This window comes from Aquarana catesbeiana, linkage group LG04, assembly GCF_042186555.1.
Source record: "Aquarana catesbeiana isolate 2022-GZ linkage group LG04, ASM4218655v1, whole genome shotgun sequence".
Lineage (NCBI taxonomy): Eukaryota > Metazoa > Chordata > Amphibia > Anura > Ranidae > Aquarana > Aquarana catesbeiana.
In genome coordinates, this window is record NC_133327.1 from 308,203,978 (window position 1) to 308,224,128 (window position 20,151).

The 20,151-nt window shown below is 38.9% G+C and overlaps 1 protein-coding gene across 25 annotated transcripts in view; it reads left to right on the forward strand.

Annotated features, from left to right (window-relative positions):
• The window catches only part of RIMS1 (regulating synaptic membrane exocytosis 1), a 641,584-nt gene that overhangs the window by 322,415 nt on the left and 299,018 nt on the right, over nt 1-20,151 (forward strand). For 8 of the 25 annotated variants that reach the window (XM_073626786.1, XM_073626768.1, XM_073626766.1 and 5 more), the window contains 3 exons: nt 8,632-8,709; nt 12,210-12,299; nt 17,261-17,332. The exons of 3 other annotated variants lie outside the window; for them this stretch is intronic. In XM_073626786.1, coding sequence (XP_073482887.1) covers nt 8,632-8,709; nt 12,210-12,299; nt 17,261-17,332 — 240 coding nt within the window. The remainder of the gene's footprint in view (nt 1-8,631; nt 8,710-12,209; nt 12,300-17,260; nt 17,333-20,151) is intronic. 14 more of the 25 variants (XM_073626789.1, XM_073626771.1, XM_073626774.1 and 11 more) reach the window with 5 other exon arrangements.

A 20,151-nucleotide genomic window follows, 5' to 3' on the forward strand; every position in this document is an offset into this window, starting at 1 on the left:
GACAAATGGTAAATAAGTAATTGTCTTAGAATTAGACTTTCAGATCATTCTTACACTTCTAGCTTGGCAGAATTAAAAACAATGACTATTATGGGACTGGTTAGTAATTTGGATTCAAAAGATACAGTAGCTATAGTAAGACAGTGGGTGAAGTCAAGGTTTGTTCTAAAAGACCAGTGTAAATCTGGAGAAGATAAGGATGATGGTGCTGCTTGTACAACTCTGAATTTGACCTTGAAATGAAGACCCTGAAACAGAATTGTTCCACTTGTTAGTTTATGCTCAAATAAATAATTAATTATGAGAACCAGAAGAGGTTTTGTAAAACCTGATGCTACAGTTTTTAACATGGAACATCTTTGAATCGCAACTTAGAAACTCTAGGATCTTGAGGCAATTATTTTGAGAAGAAGTAATAAAGCTTTTTTTTTTTTTTTAAACATGTAACCTGCAGTAAAGCAATAAACTTTAAAAAAAGAGCCCCAACAAAGAGAGATTTCCTTATTTCCTACACAATGCAAGCCAAATCTTGAAATAAAGTTGCACTTCATTTTCAGGACAGTACAGTTTGAAATAAACATTTTATCTTACAATTAAAATACTGTAAATAATTGTAATTGTATTTTTTAACAGGCTCAATGTTTTATAGTCTGTTACATAGTTGCATAGTTAGATAGTAGGTGAGGTGGAAAAAAGACACAAGTCCATCAAGTCCAACCTATGTGATTATATGTCAGTATTACATTGTATATCCCTGTATGCTGCGGTCGTTCAGGTACTTATCTAATAGTTTCTTGAAACTATCGATACCGCCCGCTGAGACCACTGCCTGTGGAAGGGAATTCCACATCCTTGGCGCTATTACAATAAAGAACCCTCTACATAGTTTAAGGTTAAACCTCTTTTCTTCTAATTTTAATGAGTGGCCACGAGTCTTGTTAAACTCCCTTCCGCAAAAAAGTTTTGTCTCTATTGTGGAGTCACCAGTATGGCGTTTGTATATTGAAATCATGTCCTCTCTCAAGCGTCTCTTCTCCAGAGAGAATAAGTTCAGTGCTCGCAACCTTTCCTCATAACTAATATCCTCCAGACCCTTTATTAGCTTTGTTGCCCTTCTTTGTACTCGCTCAATTTCCAGTACATCCTTCCTGAGGACTGGTGCCCAGAACGGGAGAATTATCGTTTTATCTCTGGAATTAATCCCCTTTTTAATGCATTCCAATATTCTGTTTGCTTTGTTAGCAGCAACTTGGCATTGCATGCCATTGCTGAGCCTATCATCTACTAGGATGCCCAGGTCCTTTTCCATTCTAGATTCCCCCAGAGGTTCACCCCCCAGTGTATAGATTGCATTCATATTTTTGCCACCCAAATGCATTATTTTAAATTTTTCTACATTGAACCTCATTTGCCATGCAGTTACCCACCCCATTAATTTGTTCAGATATTTTTGCAAGGTTTCTACATCCTGCAGAGAAGTTATTGCCCCACTTAGCTTAGTATCATCCGCAAATACAGATATTGAACTGTTTACCCCATCCTCCAGGTCATTTATGAACAAATTAAACAGGATTGGTCCCAGCACAGAACCCTGGGGGACCCCACTACTCACCCCTGACCATTCCGAGTACTCCCCATTTATCACCACCCTCTGAACTCGTTCTTGTAGCCCGTTTTCAATCCATGTACTCACCCTATGGTCCATGCCAACGGATCTTATTTTGTACAGTAAACGTTTATGGGGAACTGTGTCAAATGCTTTTGCAAAATCCAGATACACCACGTCTATGGGCCTTCCTTTTATCTAGATGGCAACTCAACTCCTCATAGAAGGTTAAGATTGGTTTGGCAAGAACGATTCTTCATGAATCCATGCTGATTACTGCTAACGATACCATTCTCTTTACTAAAATCTTGTATATAGTCCCTTATAATCCCCTCCAAGAGTTTACATACTATTAATGTTGGACTAACTGGTCTGTAATTCCCAGGGATGTATTTTGGGCCCTTTTTAAATATTGGTGCTACATTGGCTTTTCTACAATCCACTTGTACCATTCCAGTCATTAAACTGTCAGTAAAAGTTCCCTAAGTACCCTTGGGTGCAAGCCATTCGGTCCCGGTGATTTATCAATGTTAAGTTTCCCAAGTCTAATTCTGTCCTCTGTTAGCCATGAGGGTGCTTCCTGTGATGTGTCACGAGGATGAACGCTGCAGTTTTGGTTATTGAAGCCCCCGATTCCCTCGTGAAGACTGAGGAGAAGAATACATTGAAGACCTAGCCATCTCCCCATCCTTTGTAACCAGATTTCCTTCCGCATTCTTTATGGGGCCAATATGGTCTGTCCTCCCTTTTTTACTGTTTACATACTAAAGAATTTATTGGGATTTTTTTTTGCTCTCCTTCACTATGTGTCTTTCGTGTTCTATCTTAGCTACCCAAATTGCACCCTTACATTTCTTGTTGCATTCGTTATAAAGTTTGAATGCTGATGATGATCCCTCAGCCTTTTTGAAGGCCTTCTCTTTTACTTTTATATGCATTTTTACATTCGCATTAAGACATCCAGGACTTTTATTCGCTCTTTTAAATTTATTACCCATCTCTCCTCCGTGTTCTTTGTTCTTAAGATTTTATCCCAATTTATATCTTCTAGCAAGGTTCATAGTTTAGGGAAGTTGGCTCTTTTGAAATTAAGTGTCTTTGTATTTCCCTTATGTTTCCTATTTGTGTGATTTATTCTGAAGCCAATTGACCTGTGATCGCTGTTTCCTAAATTTTCCCGTATTTCCACATCCGTGATCAGGTCTGTATTGTTGGTAATCAGTAGATCCAGTAACACTTTATTTCTAGTTGGTGCTGTAGTGATATGAAGTATAGTAGTATCATGGGTAGATGATTAATTAGTAGTTATAATAATGATAACGATGTAAGTACTCTTCCGCAGCAACCCATTTCTTCCAGAGAGATGCACTTTATTGACTTCCAACACAGAACAAGGTCCAAAGTCCACAGATGAGAAAAATCCAACAGAGTATATTAATTTAGAGTCCCATTTTTCCTAGATTTGCACCTTCATAGTCACACACAGACAGGACTAAATTATAGACTGAACGCCATGTTATATTCACTAGACACTGAATGGCTGAGCAATTTGATTGGCCGTTTCCATTTAGGCCTTTGATATGCTCGAGTCTTTCAGACAGACAACAACCCCAGCTGTGAATAGCTGCAGTCATAAACCGCCCCAATCTGCACTCCTGCATATCAACATCAACAAGTCCCCTTTGATATGTGTAATTAGATTAACATATACCACCTGAACACCCTTTTGAGTTCTGGAATGCCTACATTCCTAATCTGTATTCTTGCATATTAACATCAACAAGTCCCCTTTGATATACTAGTACCCTGGGAGGGAGCCTCCGCTAGGCCAGCCCAAAACACTCCTTGATCCCATTGTTACCCCCTCAAGTCTAATTACCATCAATAAATACTTCTTCTATGGTCCTTTAAACAATGTACCCTTTGAAATGTTCAATTAGGTTAACAGGCCATACCTCACACACCTAGGTAGACTTGCATAAGATCAACATATCAAAGGGTCATCAGCTGTCCCCCCTGATATGTTAAAATTGAGTTGGCTCAGACAAATCAACCATTGTCAATTGAATTCTGGCCAATATTGTACTGCATGTGTACATACATATAATAGTATAATGTCTCACATAAATCGGCGAACATATTACAACAGGTGCGTCTACCATCTGACCCATAAAAGTGTCCTGCAAGACATTTAGGAACTGGTGAGCCTTAGATTAATGCGTGGTTCCCTCCGCCTAGTCTATGTCTGGATAATTAAAATCCCCCATTATGATAACACTTACCATCCTTGCTGCTAATCCAAATTGTGATAGGAGATCTGTCTCCCCTTCCTCCCTCAGGTTAGGGGGCCTATAGCATACTCCCAGTATTATTTTCCCCTTAGTTTCATCCCTTTGGAGCTCTACCCATAAGGATTACACCTCCTCCCAGCTCCCTTAGTGATGTCAAGTGATGTTCCTCAAGTACCACAGATAGGTCAGTTTCCCAGTTCTCTTCCCATCATCACCGTTCGAATTATGGTACCCTTAAATTGTGACTAACATTGGTGTGCAGCTTATTGGAAGTTTTCAAACATAACCCAGATTTGGGAAACACTGGCATAATTAACCTTATTACACTATTGAAATTCAGCAATTAAAACAAAGCATGTTACTATTTTTGCAACAGTAGAAAACAAGAGATTGTTCATTAAAGTAATACTAAACACAGACTATTTAATTGACATTGTTCCTTTTTTTTTGTATATGGATGATGGCACTGTAATTATTTTAATAATTAAAAAAAACACCTAAGTACCTTTTGTTCCTAATCTATATATAGCTGTCACATGACCCAGCTCATTCCCAGCCGCTCTGCTTGGAAACATATGCAGGAGGAACTTCTAGTCCTCTGCTGCTGGTCACATGTTCAAAATAAATAAAACAGCCTTAGGTGTACAGAGTAAAAATAAATAATATTAAAAAACTGTTTTAAATCATCATACAAATCTATATTTGTATTCAAATCTTTATTATTTTTGGCAATAACATGGTGTGGTCAAATTTCTGCCAGTCACAGACTGTGTCACGCCCCTCCAGCCTGTGTCTTAGAATAAGAGGGAGGAGAAACTTCCATCAATCAAGATGTAATATCACACCCCCATTGTGTTTAGCTTGTTAGTGGGCATGAAGGAGGAGGGAGGAAGTTGTTGACTGTCATTTACCACTGTGTATATGCCCACATGTGTATCTCTATAGTCATATGGGCTGCCCAGATGTGATAGGGAGGAAATGCTCAGCATAGAAACCCAGTGAAAACTGAGTATGTGTATTAGCTGCCAACACTGATCTGCAAAATCCCAGACTGCATTGGGGACATGAAATATGAAAAGGAAGTTGGGACTTTGTGTGAGGCAAATGACAATTGAGCAAGGTAATACATACATGGTGACTTAATGAGTTTATTAACATAAAGAGGGTATAGAATCACACTCAGTATGGAATACATTAAAGGTCACTACATATATGTGAATGCTGAGTAAAGTACAGTCCATGAACACATAAAATTGGAGAGTACAAATACATAATCCAAATAGTTCATAATATACAACCTTAAAAACAAAATAGCAGCACATTCCAGTTACCAATGTATGGAGTGATTACTCCATATAAGGAAACAAGTAATAGAAGGATAATAAATAGATACAATGATGATTGACTAAAACAAGGTGCATCCTGTCAGAGGTCAATGCATTTCGTGTGAAGACACTTCATCAGGAGCGGATGCATCCATTAGTCTGTAAAAAATATATATAGATACCAAAAAGGTCTGGTAAGAACTGCAGCATCAAATAAAGGGGGGATTGAAAATATCCATCTATTACTCTTTTCCTTACACGGAGTAATCACTCCATACATTGGCAACTGGAATGTGCTTCTATTTCATTTTTAAGGTTGTATATTATGAACTATTTGGATTATGTATTTGTACTCTCCAATTATGTGTTCATGGACTGTACTTTACTCAACAGTCACATATATGTAGTGGCTTTTAATGTATTTCATACTGAGTGCGATTCTATACCCTCTTTATGTTAATAAACTCATTAAGTCACAATGTATGTATTACCTTGTTCAATTGCCATTTGCCTCACACAAAGTCCCAACTTTCTTTTCATATTTCATTGATCCAGGGATGGTGGCACATATTACCATATGTATGCCTCATTTACAGTCCCAATTTTTTCCCCTTCCCCCTTTTTATTCATTGGGGGCATGAACAGAAGGAAGAGATGGAGAACAGTAGCATAAACCAGGTTTTTTGCAGACTACAGAAAACAAATCCAATAGTGACTAGTGAGTGAGTATGAATAGCATATAATATAGCATTTATTGATAGTTTTTTTATGATATGTGTTTAGTGACACTTTAACCACTTCCTATAGTTAAAAGGCTGATTGGGGGAGCTTTTACTCTGAATGGTTGTTTTAAATGCCCTTCTGTTTACAGCGTGTGTGAATGCTAGGTTTACACAATGCCTGTGATCAGGCTGTCATTGGACAGAGCGAAACTCACTCAAAAGTAAAAGAACCACTCAAAGGCTTTGTACCTTGCTATCACTGTGAACCACTAGCAGCGATCACAAGGTAAACACTGCCAGGTACAGAAGATGGTGGGGACTTGTGGGAGGCTTTGTTGTTGCTGCATGATAGATGAGGGTGCATGGCGGAGTAATTGTCAGTCAAACTTTACAGCCTTGAAACTGAAAAATGGCATGGAAAGGAAGGGGGTGCATCATGCTGGTATTGAGGCGCTAAAAACCTATTATCTGTTGTCTAAAAGGCCTTGTATGAATTTGGGGGGACCTGCACATCATTTTTTTTTCATTTTTTAAATGTCAGGTTTGACAAGAAGTCCTTTCGTGTGTTTGGCAGGGGGAAATTGCGGAGGAGTGGGTCTGTAACACAGTAGCTCCAGGTTAGAAACCTAAATTTCAGAGCCTTACCCCACTGTGCTTTATGCTATCCAATATTCATTTTAATCCACAAAAAAGGACAGTTCTTTTCCTAGTATAAAATCAATTGCCTGCTGTCCCAGGAATTAATCATTCCGGTCCAGGAGAACAAAAGTTTTCACGGCTTATACATGAAACTCTCCATGGTTCCAAAACTGAACAGCAATGTTCGTTTCATCCTAGATCTGAAGAGACTCAACAATTTCCCCAACCACCCAACCTATGGATACATCATCATCCAGCTATTACAGCCACAGACTATACCCCTAAGGATTACTCCATTTGGAGTGCCAGATAAACATTGACTATACTGTTAACAGCTGACAGCTGAATGTAAAAAAAAAAAATTGCTGGCAAAATAAAATTGCAAAAAACATGGCGTGGGGTCCTCCCCAGGTCCATACCAGGCCCTTCAGGTCTAGTATTGATTCAGAGGGGACCTCCCCACACCAAAATTTAAAAAAAATGGCGTGGGGTCCCCCCGAAATCCATACCAAACCCTTATCCAAGCATGCAGACCAGCAGGTCAGGAAAGGGGGGGAGGAGAACAAGGGCCCCCCATGAACCATACCAGGTTGGTATGCCGCATGCCCTTAACGTGGGAGGTGTGGGCTCTGCCCCCCAAGGAAACAAGGAAATCTCCCTGTTCTGCCGCTCCGTGTCACGATCGCGGGCCCCGGCGGACATCGAGTCCACGGCAGTGCGCGCACGCCCACTAAGCCATGCCTTAAAGGGGACGTACAGGTATGCCCATTTGCCCAGCCATTCCATTGTGCCGACGTACATCATCGTGCGCTGGTCGGCAAGGGGTTAAACAAATGCAGTACTAATAAAATACTGCGACTGTGTGCATGTGCCCATACAAGAAACCAAGACAAAGGGATATTTGTTCTTTACACAGCAGGTCCTGCTTTTGACTTTAAACTAGCATCATAGATTTTGTAAGCATTAGAGGCTGTGGTGTGTGCCTCTTGGCGGTACTTGCTGACAGTTTTTTATCACTAGCACAGCAGATGAGTGTTTTGAGGACCATTGCTAAAAAATAATCATAATTTTATTTACCCCTAAACGTTTAACAAGGGGGATCAGCAACATCTAAAACAAACTCAGCATATGGTTGTGGTTGAGGGAAGACCAGTAGCAGCTGATGTTTGCAGGCACAAAGCTCCTGAAAGTGACACTCTAAAATATTTGCCCTTTAATTTACAAAGTGGTTGTAAACCTCATTCATGAAATCTGACCTATGCACATACATCTGTATTGTTTACTTATCTCTCTCCAAAGCTCTGAGTGCCGTGTCTTTCTGCTGCTTCGTTTCTCTGTTATCAGCATGCTAACTTCTGAAAATTTCTCTGACACACGAGATAAAAGCAGCTGGAAATTTGTGTCGAGGAGGGAACTTAGAGATAGATAAGCACAAAGCTTGCCTATTCACAGCACAGCTCTGCAAGTTTCTTTGTTCCACTGCCTATATGGAGTGAGGGTGTGTGCCTTTCCTCTAATCAGCTGTCACACAGTGTATGCCCAGACTCCACACCCACTGCTGAATGAGGAAACAAGATTTGTAACACAATGTGCACTTTCTAAAGAGCGTAGAAAGCTGAAGACAGCAGATACACAAGTAAAACTTATATATGAGGATTTGTTTCAACTCTGTGTATCACCTGAGGCTGTACACTTCACTGGGTATATGTAAGGGTTTACACCCACTTTAACTTGAACCTTGTCTGAACAAGTTAATAATATTGATGTGTAATAGATAGTATTCACGTAGCAAGTCATTTTTCATAACAAGTCAAGCATATTTGTAAAGAACTGAATGTGACATTCACTAAACGTTCACTGAATCGATCAGTATAATTTAAAACAGGAGGAGACACCTGCAGTGAGTGTCACATTCGCTGCTTTATAAATATACCCCATAGTCTAAAACAATGAAAGGCAATATTATTTATATATGTCTTTGCAAATTACTTTTCTGAAGTACTATTGCATTCTTTCTTTGTGTTCTCTTGTGTTTTGTAATACACAAGAAATACTGTTAGGCACAGTAAAACTTTGCCACCCAAGATGCCTTTACTAGAGTTTGGTTCTAATTGGAGATTATACAGGTAAGAAATGTGTTGTGAAGTAAAAAGTTATGTGATCTATGTTTAGTATGTTTTTAAATGCGAAACTAACCCCAACATGTCACATTTGTTTAATCTTATGGAAGGAAACATTGTGTTTAACAGTGTTGCTTTCATTGTCTATCTAGTGTTGTTTCTGATGCTCTATATTGTATGTACTGTATGAAATACTGGGTTTGTTATCTTGTGTAATTGGACAGGGCTCTTGAACTGTTACTATACTCAAATTGAAAAAAAAGGATAATATTACTAAAAAGCAAGATTTTGATTTTCATATCGAACATATCATATATAGTTGGAAGAAAATGGGCAAATCTTAATTAATAAAAATTTTCATGATGTGTTCGTGTGATGGGTTGAAGAGCCCTGTTCTGTGAAATCTTGATGTCTAAGAAAGAACAGCTCATGCTGTATGTGCTTAAATACACAACTTAATTTCAGTCTAACAGTTGGAGAATACGCTAGTGGTCTCTCTATTTGTAGTCTGAATACCATCACATGCTGTGATATAGAAGATGTATTGCAGCATACAGTATATAATGTTTCAAAAAGCTCTCTTAGATCATTCTGTGTAGTCAGTGGTAGACAGCCTTAAAGCATTTGTTAACCTAAAAAAAAAAAAAATGGATCCTGTTCTTTTAAAGAATGAAGAACAGTACAGTGCTTGTGCTGTGTAATTTGGCCCCCTGTAACACCAGAAATACCTGGCTGATCCTGCCATATTCTGCCCTCCCCTTTGTAAACTGACCACGGTTTATCATGGCTGCTGAGCCCTGACACCATGGTCAGTTTACGTGCCTCTGTCATCCGCTGTGTCTCCTATCCTCCTCTGTCCTCTCTCCCCTCCCTGCCTGTCAGCTCTGTGTTTGTGCCCACCCCGTCCCTCCTGCTGCTAAAATTAAAGTTCGCAATTCACACTATCCTCTCTGTTTATTAATGTAATCTGCCCCTATATCTGTGCCTTATTTAAAAAATGCAGCTATATAGCTGATTTCAGAGCACCGCTCAGGGCTCACATGACCGGCCGGCTCTCTCCTCCTCCCCTCCTGACGAACATCAGCTGGGGAATATCGGCCTCGCCTGCTGCAGCTGTCAGGCCAAGAGAGGAGAGAGCTGGCCAGTCACGGCACTCTGAAATCAGGTATATAGCTGCATTTTTTTTTTATAAGGCACAGACACAGGGACAGATTACATTAATAAACAGAGAGGATAGTGTGAATTGCGAACTGTGGGTTGACAACCTCTTTAAACAATATACACCATGCTAATGCATACATAGCTACATTGCCATTAAGCTGCCATTTCGTGTGAATAGATTTATTTGCAAACAAAACCTCTTAATCCACATACTTAACATTGGGTTTTTCTTTTTGGGACAAATGCATGGAGTCTGAAATTCATAAAATTTTTATATAGCCAATTTCAGTTTTTTTTTTTATTCAGCTTAAATAATATATATTTTGCCATCTTCATCATCTTCGATATATGCCATTTTATTTTGTCCTGTATTTATTTTGAGGTGCAGTGTTATGGACTGTGTCTGCTATGAGATATTGTAACCATTCTTTTTGCCATTGTTAGTATGTATGGTATTACTACAGTGATGCTCAGTAATATAGTGTAGATCATATTTATTGTGCTAGCTAAATACCTACACAGATCGATCATATGATATGCATGGTGTCATATTTAACAGCAGAAGAATAAGTAGTATAACCTTTTAAAATTTTTTGTTAAATATTTACATGCACAAATTATGGTTCTAATTTCAGCCCTTATCAGTTTGTAGAAGGCGAAACTGTACTATGCAACCATGTCATTAAATGCACAATAACACATTTCCTGCCGTTTTTACAATTTCTTCTTTATCTAGTACATTTTAATATTAAAGTGATCTCATATATCATATACACTATATTACCAAAAGTATTGGGATACCTGCCTTTACACGCACATGAACTTTAATGGCATCCCAGTCTTAGTCCGTAGGGTTAAATATTGTATTGGCCAACCCTTTGCAGCTGTAACAGCTTCAACTCTTCTGGGAAGGCTGTCCACAAGGTTTAGGAGTGTGTCTATGGGAATGTTTGACCATTCTTCCAGAAGCGCATTTGTGAGGTCAGGCACTGATGTGGGACGAGAAGGCCTGGCTCCCATTCTCCTCTCTAATTCATTCCAAAGGTCTTCTGTTGGGTTGAGGTAAGGAATCCATGCAGGCCAATCAAGTTCCTCCACCCCAAACTTGCTCATCCGTGTCTTTATGAATCTTGCTTTGTGCACTGGTCCAAATCATTTGGTGGAGGGGGGATTATGGCGTGGGATTGTTTTTCAGGGGTTGGGCTTGGCCCCTTAGTTTCAGTGAAGGGAACTCTTAAGGCGTCAGCATACCAAGACATTTTTGACAATTTCATGGCCCCAACTTTGTGGGAACAGTTTGGGGATAGCCCCTTTCCTGTTCCCACATGACAGTCCTGACCTCAACCCGATAGAACACCGCTGGAATGAATTAGAGTGGAGACTGCGAGCCAGGCCTTCTTGTCCAACATTAGTGCCTGACCTCACAAATGCCCTTCTGGAAGAATGGTCAAACATTCCTATAGACACACTCCTAAACTTTGTGGACAGCCTTCCCAGAAGAGTTGAAGCTGTTATAACTGTTATAACTAAGGTGGGCCAACTCAATATTGAACCCTACAAACTAAGAATGGGATGCTATTAAAGTTCATGTGCGTGCAAAGGCAGGATTCCCAATACTTTTGGTAATATAGTGTATCTGTATAACCATATGTATCTGTGTGCTTCTATTTTTTCTAATAGATCAGGAAAGATAGTGAGCAGAATAGAACAGAGTAGAGAACAGATGTTTCCAATGCTTAAACATTTTGTTTTACAAGGGTCTTGATTGCAACACATTAGACTCTCTCTGCATTTGCTGGGTCCCATTTCTAGAATGCACTACATTTACAACAGAGCCGTGTTGGTCTCCAATGGCCATGTACTTTAGGAAGTGTGCTCTTTATAGACTTAAATAAACTAGGGAGGGCAAACCTTTGTTTTTCCAGTGTCAAAGTAAAATTGGCACAAAGAATCTGCATTCAGAAGATTTATACTTCTAAAATGTTTCTTTCAGATTATGATTCAGCTTTTACAAAAATAAAAGCATTTTAATCCTAAAATTTCAAACTTCAAGAATAAATACTTTGCCAATAAATTTTGGTATAAGTTTAGCATTTCCAGTCACATTGAGAGGCCAGGTGGATTGCAGCGTGTGCTTGAGGTTTATTACCTTCATAACTTCATTATTGTGTTTGTATTCAGCTGGGTGCATTCATACTCCTGCAAACATAAACTGTCATGATGATTTTACATCTTATGCTAAGAAAACATTACCTTTTATGATTTTTTATCTAACATTGTATTCCTTTGTTTTCTTTTCTATTCCTCTTTCTCTTCTACCGCTGGATGCAATGCACTGGCACTAGTGAACTACAGCCCTCCCTTGACAGGGCTCGAAGTGCTAGTACCAACTGTTTGAGGCCAGATACTAGTTTGCATTCACCAGAACGAGAAAGGTATAAACCAGACTTACTCATTTTTATCATGTGTCGTAGTGGTTTTCTTCTTCCTTTTTTTAATCATATCATTCAGAGCTTTATTTTGTATTCATTTCAGCTTTGTCATGCTGTGTGTTGTGTTGTCCCCAAAAGCTTCCTTGTAGCATTTCAAAACTCAAATGCATCAGAAAAAGAAGCAACAGGTCCATATACAGTGGACATCAATATGAAATAGAGAATTTTATATGTAACAGAATTTCAAAGACAAACTGAGCAGTTTTTGAGTTAAAGTGGTATAAAAACCCAAAAGCAGTTCACCAATTTGTGCATGTGGTGACTGCATCCGGTTTCATTTTTTTTTTTGTAGGCTTTTTTAGCCTTTGTTCTTACCAAGTGATCTGGCCAGTAACGCACTTACTGTCTTAGGTTATTCCCACTTTGGATCTGTGGCGGCTGGTGGTATATTTTTTTGGGGGGGCAAACAATGCACCCACAGCCACCTCTCCCCATCCCCCCACCCACCCCCCCGGTTGGTCGGCCACCAGCCCCGCAATGCTTCCTCCGGGTAATGGGTGGCGGCTTCCCCTGCATCTCCTTCTCTTCGGCATCACTGTGACTTCCGCCGTGCATATCCTCCATCCTCTTAGGCGGCCAATAGGATCACTTCTCCTCTCGGCCAGTCGGCTGACGGGTCTCGGGAACTGCTTCCCGATTAGCCGGGAGGAGAATCAGGAAGAGAATAGCGAATATTCATTTGCTCTCACAACTGGATGGGCTCGAGGGGCAGTGTCGACCCTTTTTTGAAGCCTATTAGAGCCTCTAAAATTAAACCATTAAAAATTCATCGTCAGTGTTAAAGGGTTTGGGTCAACCCTCGCTGTTTTTGCTGGACAGTGTGATGTGTAAGGTTGGCCAAACATTATACAATTTTCTTGCACAATTTTCCTTTAGATTTACCAAAACCATATGATATGAGGTCAAACCTAAACACTTTCATGCACTTTGTAGGTAATCAGGCAGGTACTTGCACTACATAGTTGAAGGTATATCTAGGAAAGGAAGTTGATTAAGAAAATGTTATAATGTATAACAGAATTATTGGCTGGATTACCAGGTGAAAATAAAAGGAAAAAGCCTAAAAAAAAAAAAAAAAATATTCAGTCCCCCACGTTTAAGAATTGGTAAGCTACAATATAATAAATACGTTTGTATTTTTGTGTTTTACGCCTTTTTAATATTTCCAACAAATAGAATCCACAAACTGTTATCAAGCTTGTTGGGGTTAGACTGAATGGAACAATAAAAGTGTTGGGAGCATTTTGAATATATCTTAACTATATTAAATGTGCTCTGACTGATCCTGAATGTGGAGTTGGTGGTGGATATTGTCCAACGTACCAGGAAATCTATTGCTATCAACATCCATGTGTTATGTTATTTTCATAGGAAAAGTCGGCAATCAGTTCACTGTGCATACTTTTTTGCAGAAAATTGTGCTCTGTGATCATGTCAGGGACATAGCTTGCTATTAGATTTGCTTTGGTGATATGTTATAATCTGACTGCACAATATACTGTACTTTATGTTCACAAACAACTATGTAGTACAGGGGTGTTTCTGTTTGGATATAAACGAAATTGATTATTTAGGTAGGACATTGCACTGTATAATGGTGGATAATTGCTATTAAATGTAAACATAAAGGATACTTTGTATAGATTATGCAATCAGATTGTAACACTTATACACAGCTTTCCCCACTCTTTACTCAAATTTACAGCAAATTCAATGGAAAGCTCTCAAGGTTATCCAGTCAAGGCAGTGACGGAAAACTGTTGACCTCAAAGGCATATACAACCGAGGCAGGCTAAAAGTGTCATATAAAGTATGCTGCAGGTATTAGTAGCCATGCTGAAAGGTGTTTGATATCCCAAAGAAACTGGTTTTGAAAAGGTGAGGTGTTAACGTTGAGCAGAGTTGTATAACCTCAGCTGCTGACACCGACTGCAAATCCCATACTGATTGAGGTCTAAATAGAGTAGTATCACAGATCAGGACCACCAGCCCAAGATATATTTGTACTGGCTGGGGGAAAAACTCTCCCCTACCCCCAGCTCAGTCCTTCCCTGATCCCCTTAGGTTCTGCAACTCAAATATTCAAACACAACTGTAATTGTATGTTAGCAAAAAGAGAGAATGGGTGTTGGGACTTTAAATATACCCCCGCGTGCACAATTACATTTAAACAGATACTAATAACATACAATATGTCCAAAAGAATTTTGTCTTTATTTTACACAATATAAAAAGCATATAATGTAATGTAATTGTATGTTGTTATATACATAGGACAATTGAAATCTGTGGCCTCAGTCATATTTATGATGATTTGTATTAGGAAGAAATGCCCATATCAAAGATATACAATTATTCATACAAACTGCCTGGATGCTCTTTAAATGAGAGCATACATGTATTATCACTTGTTGTGTAGCACTACATCCACTGTAAAGTTTCTGCTTATTGGACCTGAATTATTTCTCTACTTTTCACTTGTGTATCCTAATAATGAAAGCATAAATTCATATATCTCTCTAACCATTTTGTAAAGGTGTAGATCTAGTATCCTTAACATTTATTGTACAACAATTTCTATGAATATCAGTAGTTATGATTATCAGCCAGCTTGAAAGAAAACCACACATTTGAGAGTAGGTAACTACAAAATGAAGTCTTCAGTTTAAGACATTTCCATCAGAGAAAATACCTTATCAAAAATAGCATTTATTATATCAAACTGCATCCTTGCTTCCCAGCTGCCTATGTGATTTTTTTCCCTGAACACTTTAGAGTCAGAATGCAATGATGCTCCATTCTGTAAAAGAGATGGTACACTAGCATGCAAGTGAAGGTTTAGTAGGATTATGGTTTTCTTTCTTAGCTTGAAGTTGGAGATATTGCTGTCAGAAGAGATGTTTCAGGTAGTGTAATATAAGTCCAGGCCACATACACAGAAACATTAAAAAAACTCTAAAGTATTATATGTAAGGTAGCAGTGAGTGTGTATGTACTGTATATGTGTGCAAATTGGAATAGTGCATCCTATATACGGTATTATTATTTTTGATAGATGACTGAAAATGTCATCCAAAACACTGTTTGGGTGAGCATGTCCTCCACAAAATATGGCAGATAATGACTTACTGTTCCAATGTGTGCCTTTACTATTGCACCTTCTTGCTGCTCATACAGATTTTTTACATTGGTTCATCTACATTATACAATGCATGCTTGTGACTCTGCATATCTTTTCATCAAGTGTGTTGCCCTGTAATTAGTGTTGTACAATAAATGTAATTTTCTTATTAAACATTTTAAACTAAGTTTGGTAGAGATTATTAAAGTGAACTTGTCCACCCACAGTTTCAGACAATCCAGACTATCACTTCAATGAAAGCTGGAGACACAAGCAAACCTGCTAATTATGTTAGAGGTACAGAGAGCAATGATTATGGGCAAAGTATAGTTAGCCTTAATAATTAATAGCTTATTAAATACACTATCTTATTGAGATAGGTGTACCTCAACAACCAGACCCAAACTGGAGCAAGTCTCTTTAATGAGTGTGTTTTTCTCATTGCATTTAGCCAGATCATTGGTTTATACAACAGTGTCCTTGAGCGTAAAGCCCTAAATCAAGATGCAATACCTCCACTGGCTCAGTTTGACTCACGTAATTTTCATGTCACACAAGAGGATGTGTTGTAATAAAAAGCTGTCTTTAGCACTAGCAATTACTCCTGGTGAAGTACATATAAAGTGGTTGTAATCCTCTGACATGAAAAATAAACAAAGCACATCCTTCTATACTGTGTGCTAGTTTGATTTCAAAGCACCGCACCAAGTGTGAATCCTCTCTAATCTCTCCTCTCTCTGTTAATCTGTTGACCTTCCCACACCCCCAGCATACAGCAGGTGACTCATAGTCTGTATGTAGAGGGCGGTGTGCCCCTTCCCTCCACTAAGCGATCACATAGTAAGGAATTTGGTGCTCCAGCTCTGCAGTTGTGTGTGACATCAGATCCCCTCGCTCTGCTTTCTAGAGCTCAGAGATGTGTAAAATGTGTTTTAGAAGGCTGCAGATAAACAGGTACAGCTTATGCAAGAGGATTTGTTTAATAGATGTGTAATATATCTGTGTGAAAGGGTTTACAACCACTTTAAAGCATATTAAACCAAAAAAAGTCACACTTACAACACATAATGGCAGAAAAGCATATCCTCCAATTTTCTCCACGCCTCTTGATGCCAACATCTTTTAACCCAATATCCCCAGGTATGTGTCAAGATAGAGATGTTCAAGTATAATTCTACTACTGAATCCGTTTGATAGTTTCCTTATCTAAAGAGTCTGTAAGAAAACTGAAGCATTATTTGAAATAAAGGTCTGATGAGGCTGAAAATTTCATTGTAGGGTAGAATTTGAGCTTCAAAGTTCTTGTTACGGTATATGTATAGTAGATTGATGTAGCATTGTGGATCAACAGGTGAACCAGATATTATGGGGATAACTACGGTATATTGGGTGTCGTTAGTTATATTTTCATTTTTTGTGGTTTAATCATCCTATAAATCATGGCATGCTGATCCAACTCCAGTAAACTAAAGCCATTTTGGGTAACTGCTGTTTATTTTTTAATCTACTACATATTGACTTTTATGTAAGCCTAAAACTTCCGCATCTTACAGTGATGTGATTAGTTTCTGTTTAATCGACAAACCGATTAATTGCCCATTCCACAATACTGCCTTGTGTGTAACAGGTACACTTTAATACTCTCTACATATGTTCCTGTTGTGAAGTTTTACTACGCACCTCTCAAAATGCTTTGTATGTATGTATTGTCATTCTCATTGCTGTTTCTTTTTATTATTATTTCTGCTTTGCTTTTTTTCTTTTATTTATCATTTCATCTCAGGCAGCCCAGAAAATTGGAAAGATCTAGCAACCAAAAACAGAATAGAAAAAACATGGTTTCTGAAGTAGAAAGGTAGGAGAGTTTCCCATGCATTTCTAGAAAAAAAGATAAGTATGCAACTGTTAGTGAGCAATTGACTTACAATAGAAACGTTAGGAGCAGATAAATACTTTCTAATCCGTTGTATACTGACATCTTGTGAAGAGAATGTAGGGAGTTTAGCTATTCCTTTTTTATTGCACTTCACGTCAGTAAGGCACCATGCAAATTTTCAAATTGTGGAAAAAAATGAAGTGAAATGGGAAAACAGGGTAAAGTGCAGCAAAACACAAACAACCCCCCCATTTGCACTACATGTAAGTATCTAGAAAAACATGCTTCACATATACTGTAAGTTTTTATTTGTTATTTTGAAAGAAAAAACATGCTTCATTTCCAGGCTACACTACAATTTTTAACTGCAAATGACTCAAACAGTTCTTATGCAGTGGCAGAACCTATATATATATATCTCTATATATATATAGAGATATATATAGAGATATATATATAGAGATATATATATATACATACACACAGTGGGGACGAAAAGTATTCAGACCCCCTTAATTTTTTACTCTTTGTTATATTGCAGCCATTTGCTAAAATCATTTAAGTTAATTTTTTTCCTCATTAATGTACACACAGCACCTCATATTGACAGAAAAACACAGAATTGTTGACATTTTTGCAGATTTATTCAAAAAGAAAAACTGAAATATCACATGGTCCTAAGTATTCAGACCCTTTGCTGTAACACTCATATATTTAACTCAGGTGCTGTCCATTTCTTCTGATCATCCTTCAGATGGTTCTACACCTTCATTTGAGTCTAGCTGTGTTTGATTATACTGATTGGACTTGATTAAGAAAGCCACACACCTGTCTATATAAGGCCTTACGGCTCACAGTGCATGTCAGAGCAAATGAGAATCATGAGGTCAAAGGAACTGCCTGAAGAGCTCAGAGACAAAATTGTTGCAAGGCACAGATCTGGCCAAGGTTACAAAAAAATTTCTGCTGCACTTTAGGTTCCTAAGAGCACAGTGGCCTCCATGATTCTTAAATGGAAGACGTTTGGGACGACCAGAACCCTTCCTAGAGCTGGCTGTCCAGCCAAACTGAGCTATCGGGGGAGAAGAGCCTTGGTGAGAGAGGTAAAGAAGAACCCAAAGATCACCGTGGCTGAGCTCCAGAGATGCAGTCGGGAGATGGGAGAAAGTTGTAGAAAGTCAACCATTACTGCAGCCCTCCACCAGTCAGGGCTTTATGGCAGAGTGGCCCGACGGAAGCCTCTCCTAAGTGCAAGACACATGAAAGCCTGCATGGAGTTTGTTAAAAAACAACTGAAGGACTCCAAGATGGCGAGAAATAAGATTCTCTGGTCTGATGAGACCAAGATAGAACTTTTTGGCCTTAATTCTAAGCGGTATGTGTGGAGGAAACCAGGCACTGCTAATCACCTGTCCAATACAGTCCCAACAGAGAAGCATGGTGGTGGCAGCATCATGCTGTGGGCGTGTTTTTCAGCTCCAGGGACAGGACGACTGGTTCCAATCGAGGGAAAGATGAATGCACCAAGTACAGGGATATCCTGGACGAAAACCTTCTCCGGAGTGCTCAGGACCTCAGACTGGGCCAAAGGTTTACCTTCCAACAAGACAATGACCCTAAGCACACAGCTAAAATAATGAAGGAGTGGCTTCACAATAACTCCGTGACTGTTCTTGAATGGCCCAGCCAGAGCCCTGACTTAAACCGAATTCAGCATCTCTGGAGAGACCTAAAAATGACTGTCCACCAACGTTTACCATCCAACCTGACAGAACTGGAGAGAATCTGCAAGGAGGAATGGCAGAGGATCCCCAAATCCAGGTGTGAAAAACTTGTTGCATCTTTCCTAAAAAGACTCATGGCTGTATTAGATCAAAAGGGTGCTTCTACAAAATACTGAGCAAAGGGTCTGAATACTTAGGACCATGTGATATTTCAGTTTATCTTTTTCAATAAATCTGCAAAAATGTCAACAATTCTGTGTTTTTTTAATTTAAGGGGGTCTGAATACTTTCCGTCCCCACTGTATGTATGTATATATATATATATATATATATATATATATATATACAGTCAGGTCCATAAATATTGGGACAGTGACACAATTCTAATCTTTTTGGCTCTATACACCACCACAAGGGATTTGAAATGATTTGCTTTAACTGCAGATTTTCAGCTTTAATTTGAGGGTATTTACATCCAAATCAGGTGAATGGTGTAGGAATTACAATAGTTTGTATATGTGCCTCCCACTTTTTAAGGGACCAAAAGCAATGGGACAAGTGCTCAGCTGTTCCATGGCCAGGTGTGTGTTATTCCCTCATTATCCCATTTACAAGGAGCAGATAAAAGGTCCAGAATTCATTTAAAGTGTGCTATTTGCATTTGGAATCTGTTGCTGTCAACTCTCAATATGAGATCCAAAGAGCTGTCACTATCAGTGAAGCAAGCCATCATTAGGCTGAAATAACAAAACTAACCCATCAGAGAGATAGCAAAAACATTAGGTGAGGCCAAATCAACTGTTTGGAACATCCTTAAAAAAAAAAGAACGCACCGGTAAGCTCAGCAACACCAAAACACCCGGAAGACCACGGAAAACAACTGTGGTGGATGACCGAAGAATTCTTTCCCTGGTGAAGAAAACGCCCTTCACAACAGTTGGCCAGATAAAGAACACTCTCCATGAGGTAGGTGTATGTTGTCAAAGTCAACAATCAAGAGAAGACTTCATCAGAGTGAATACAGAGGGTTCACCACAAGATGTAAACCATTGGTAAGCCTCAAAAACAGGAAGG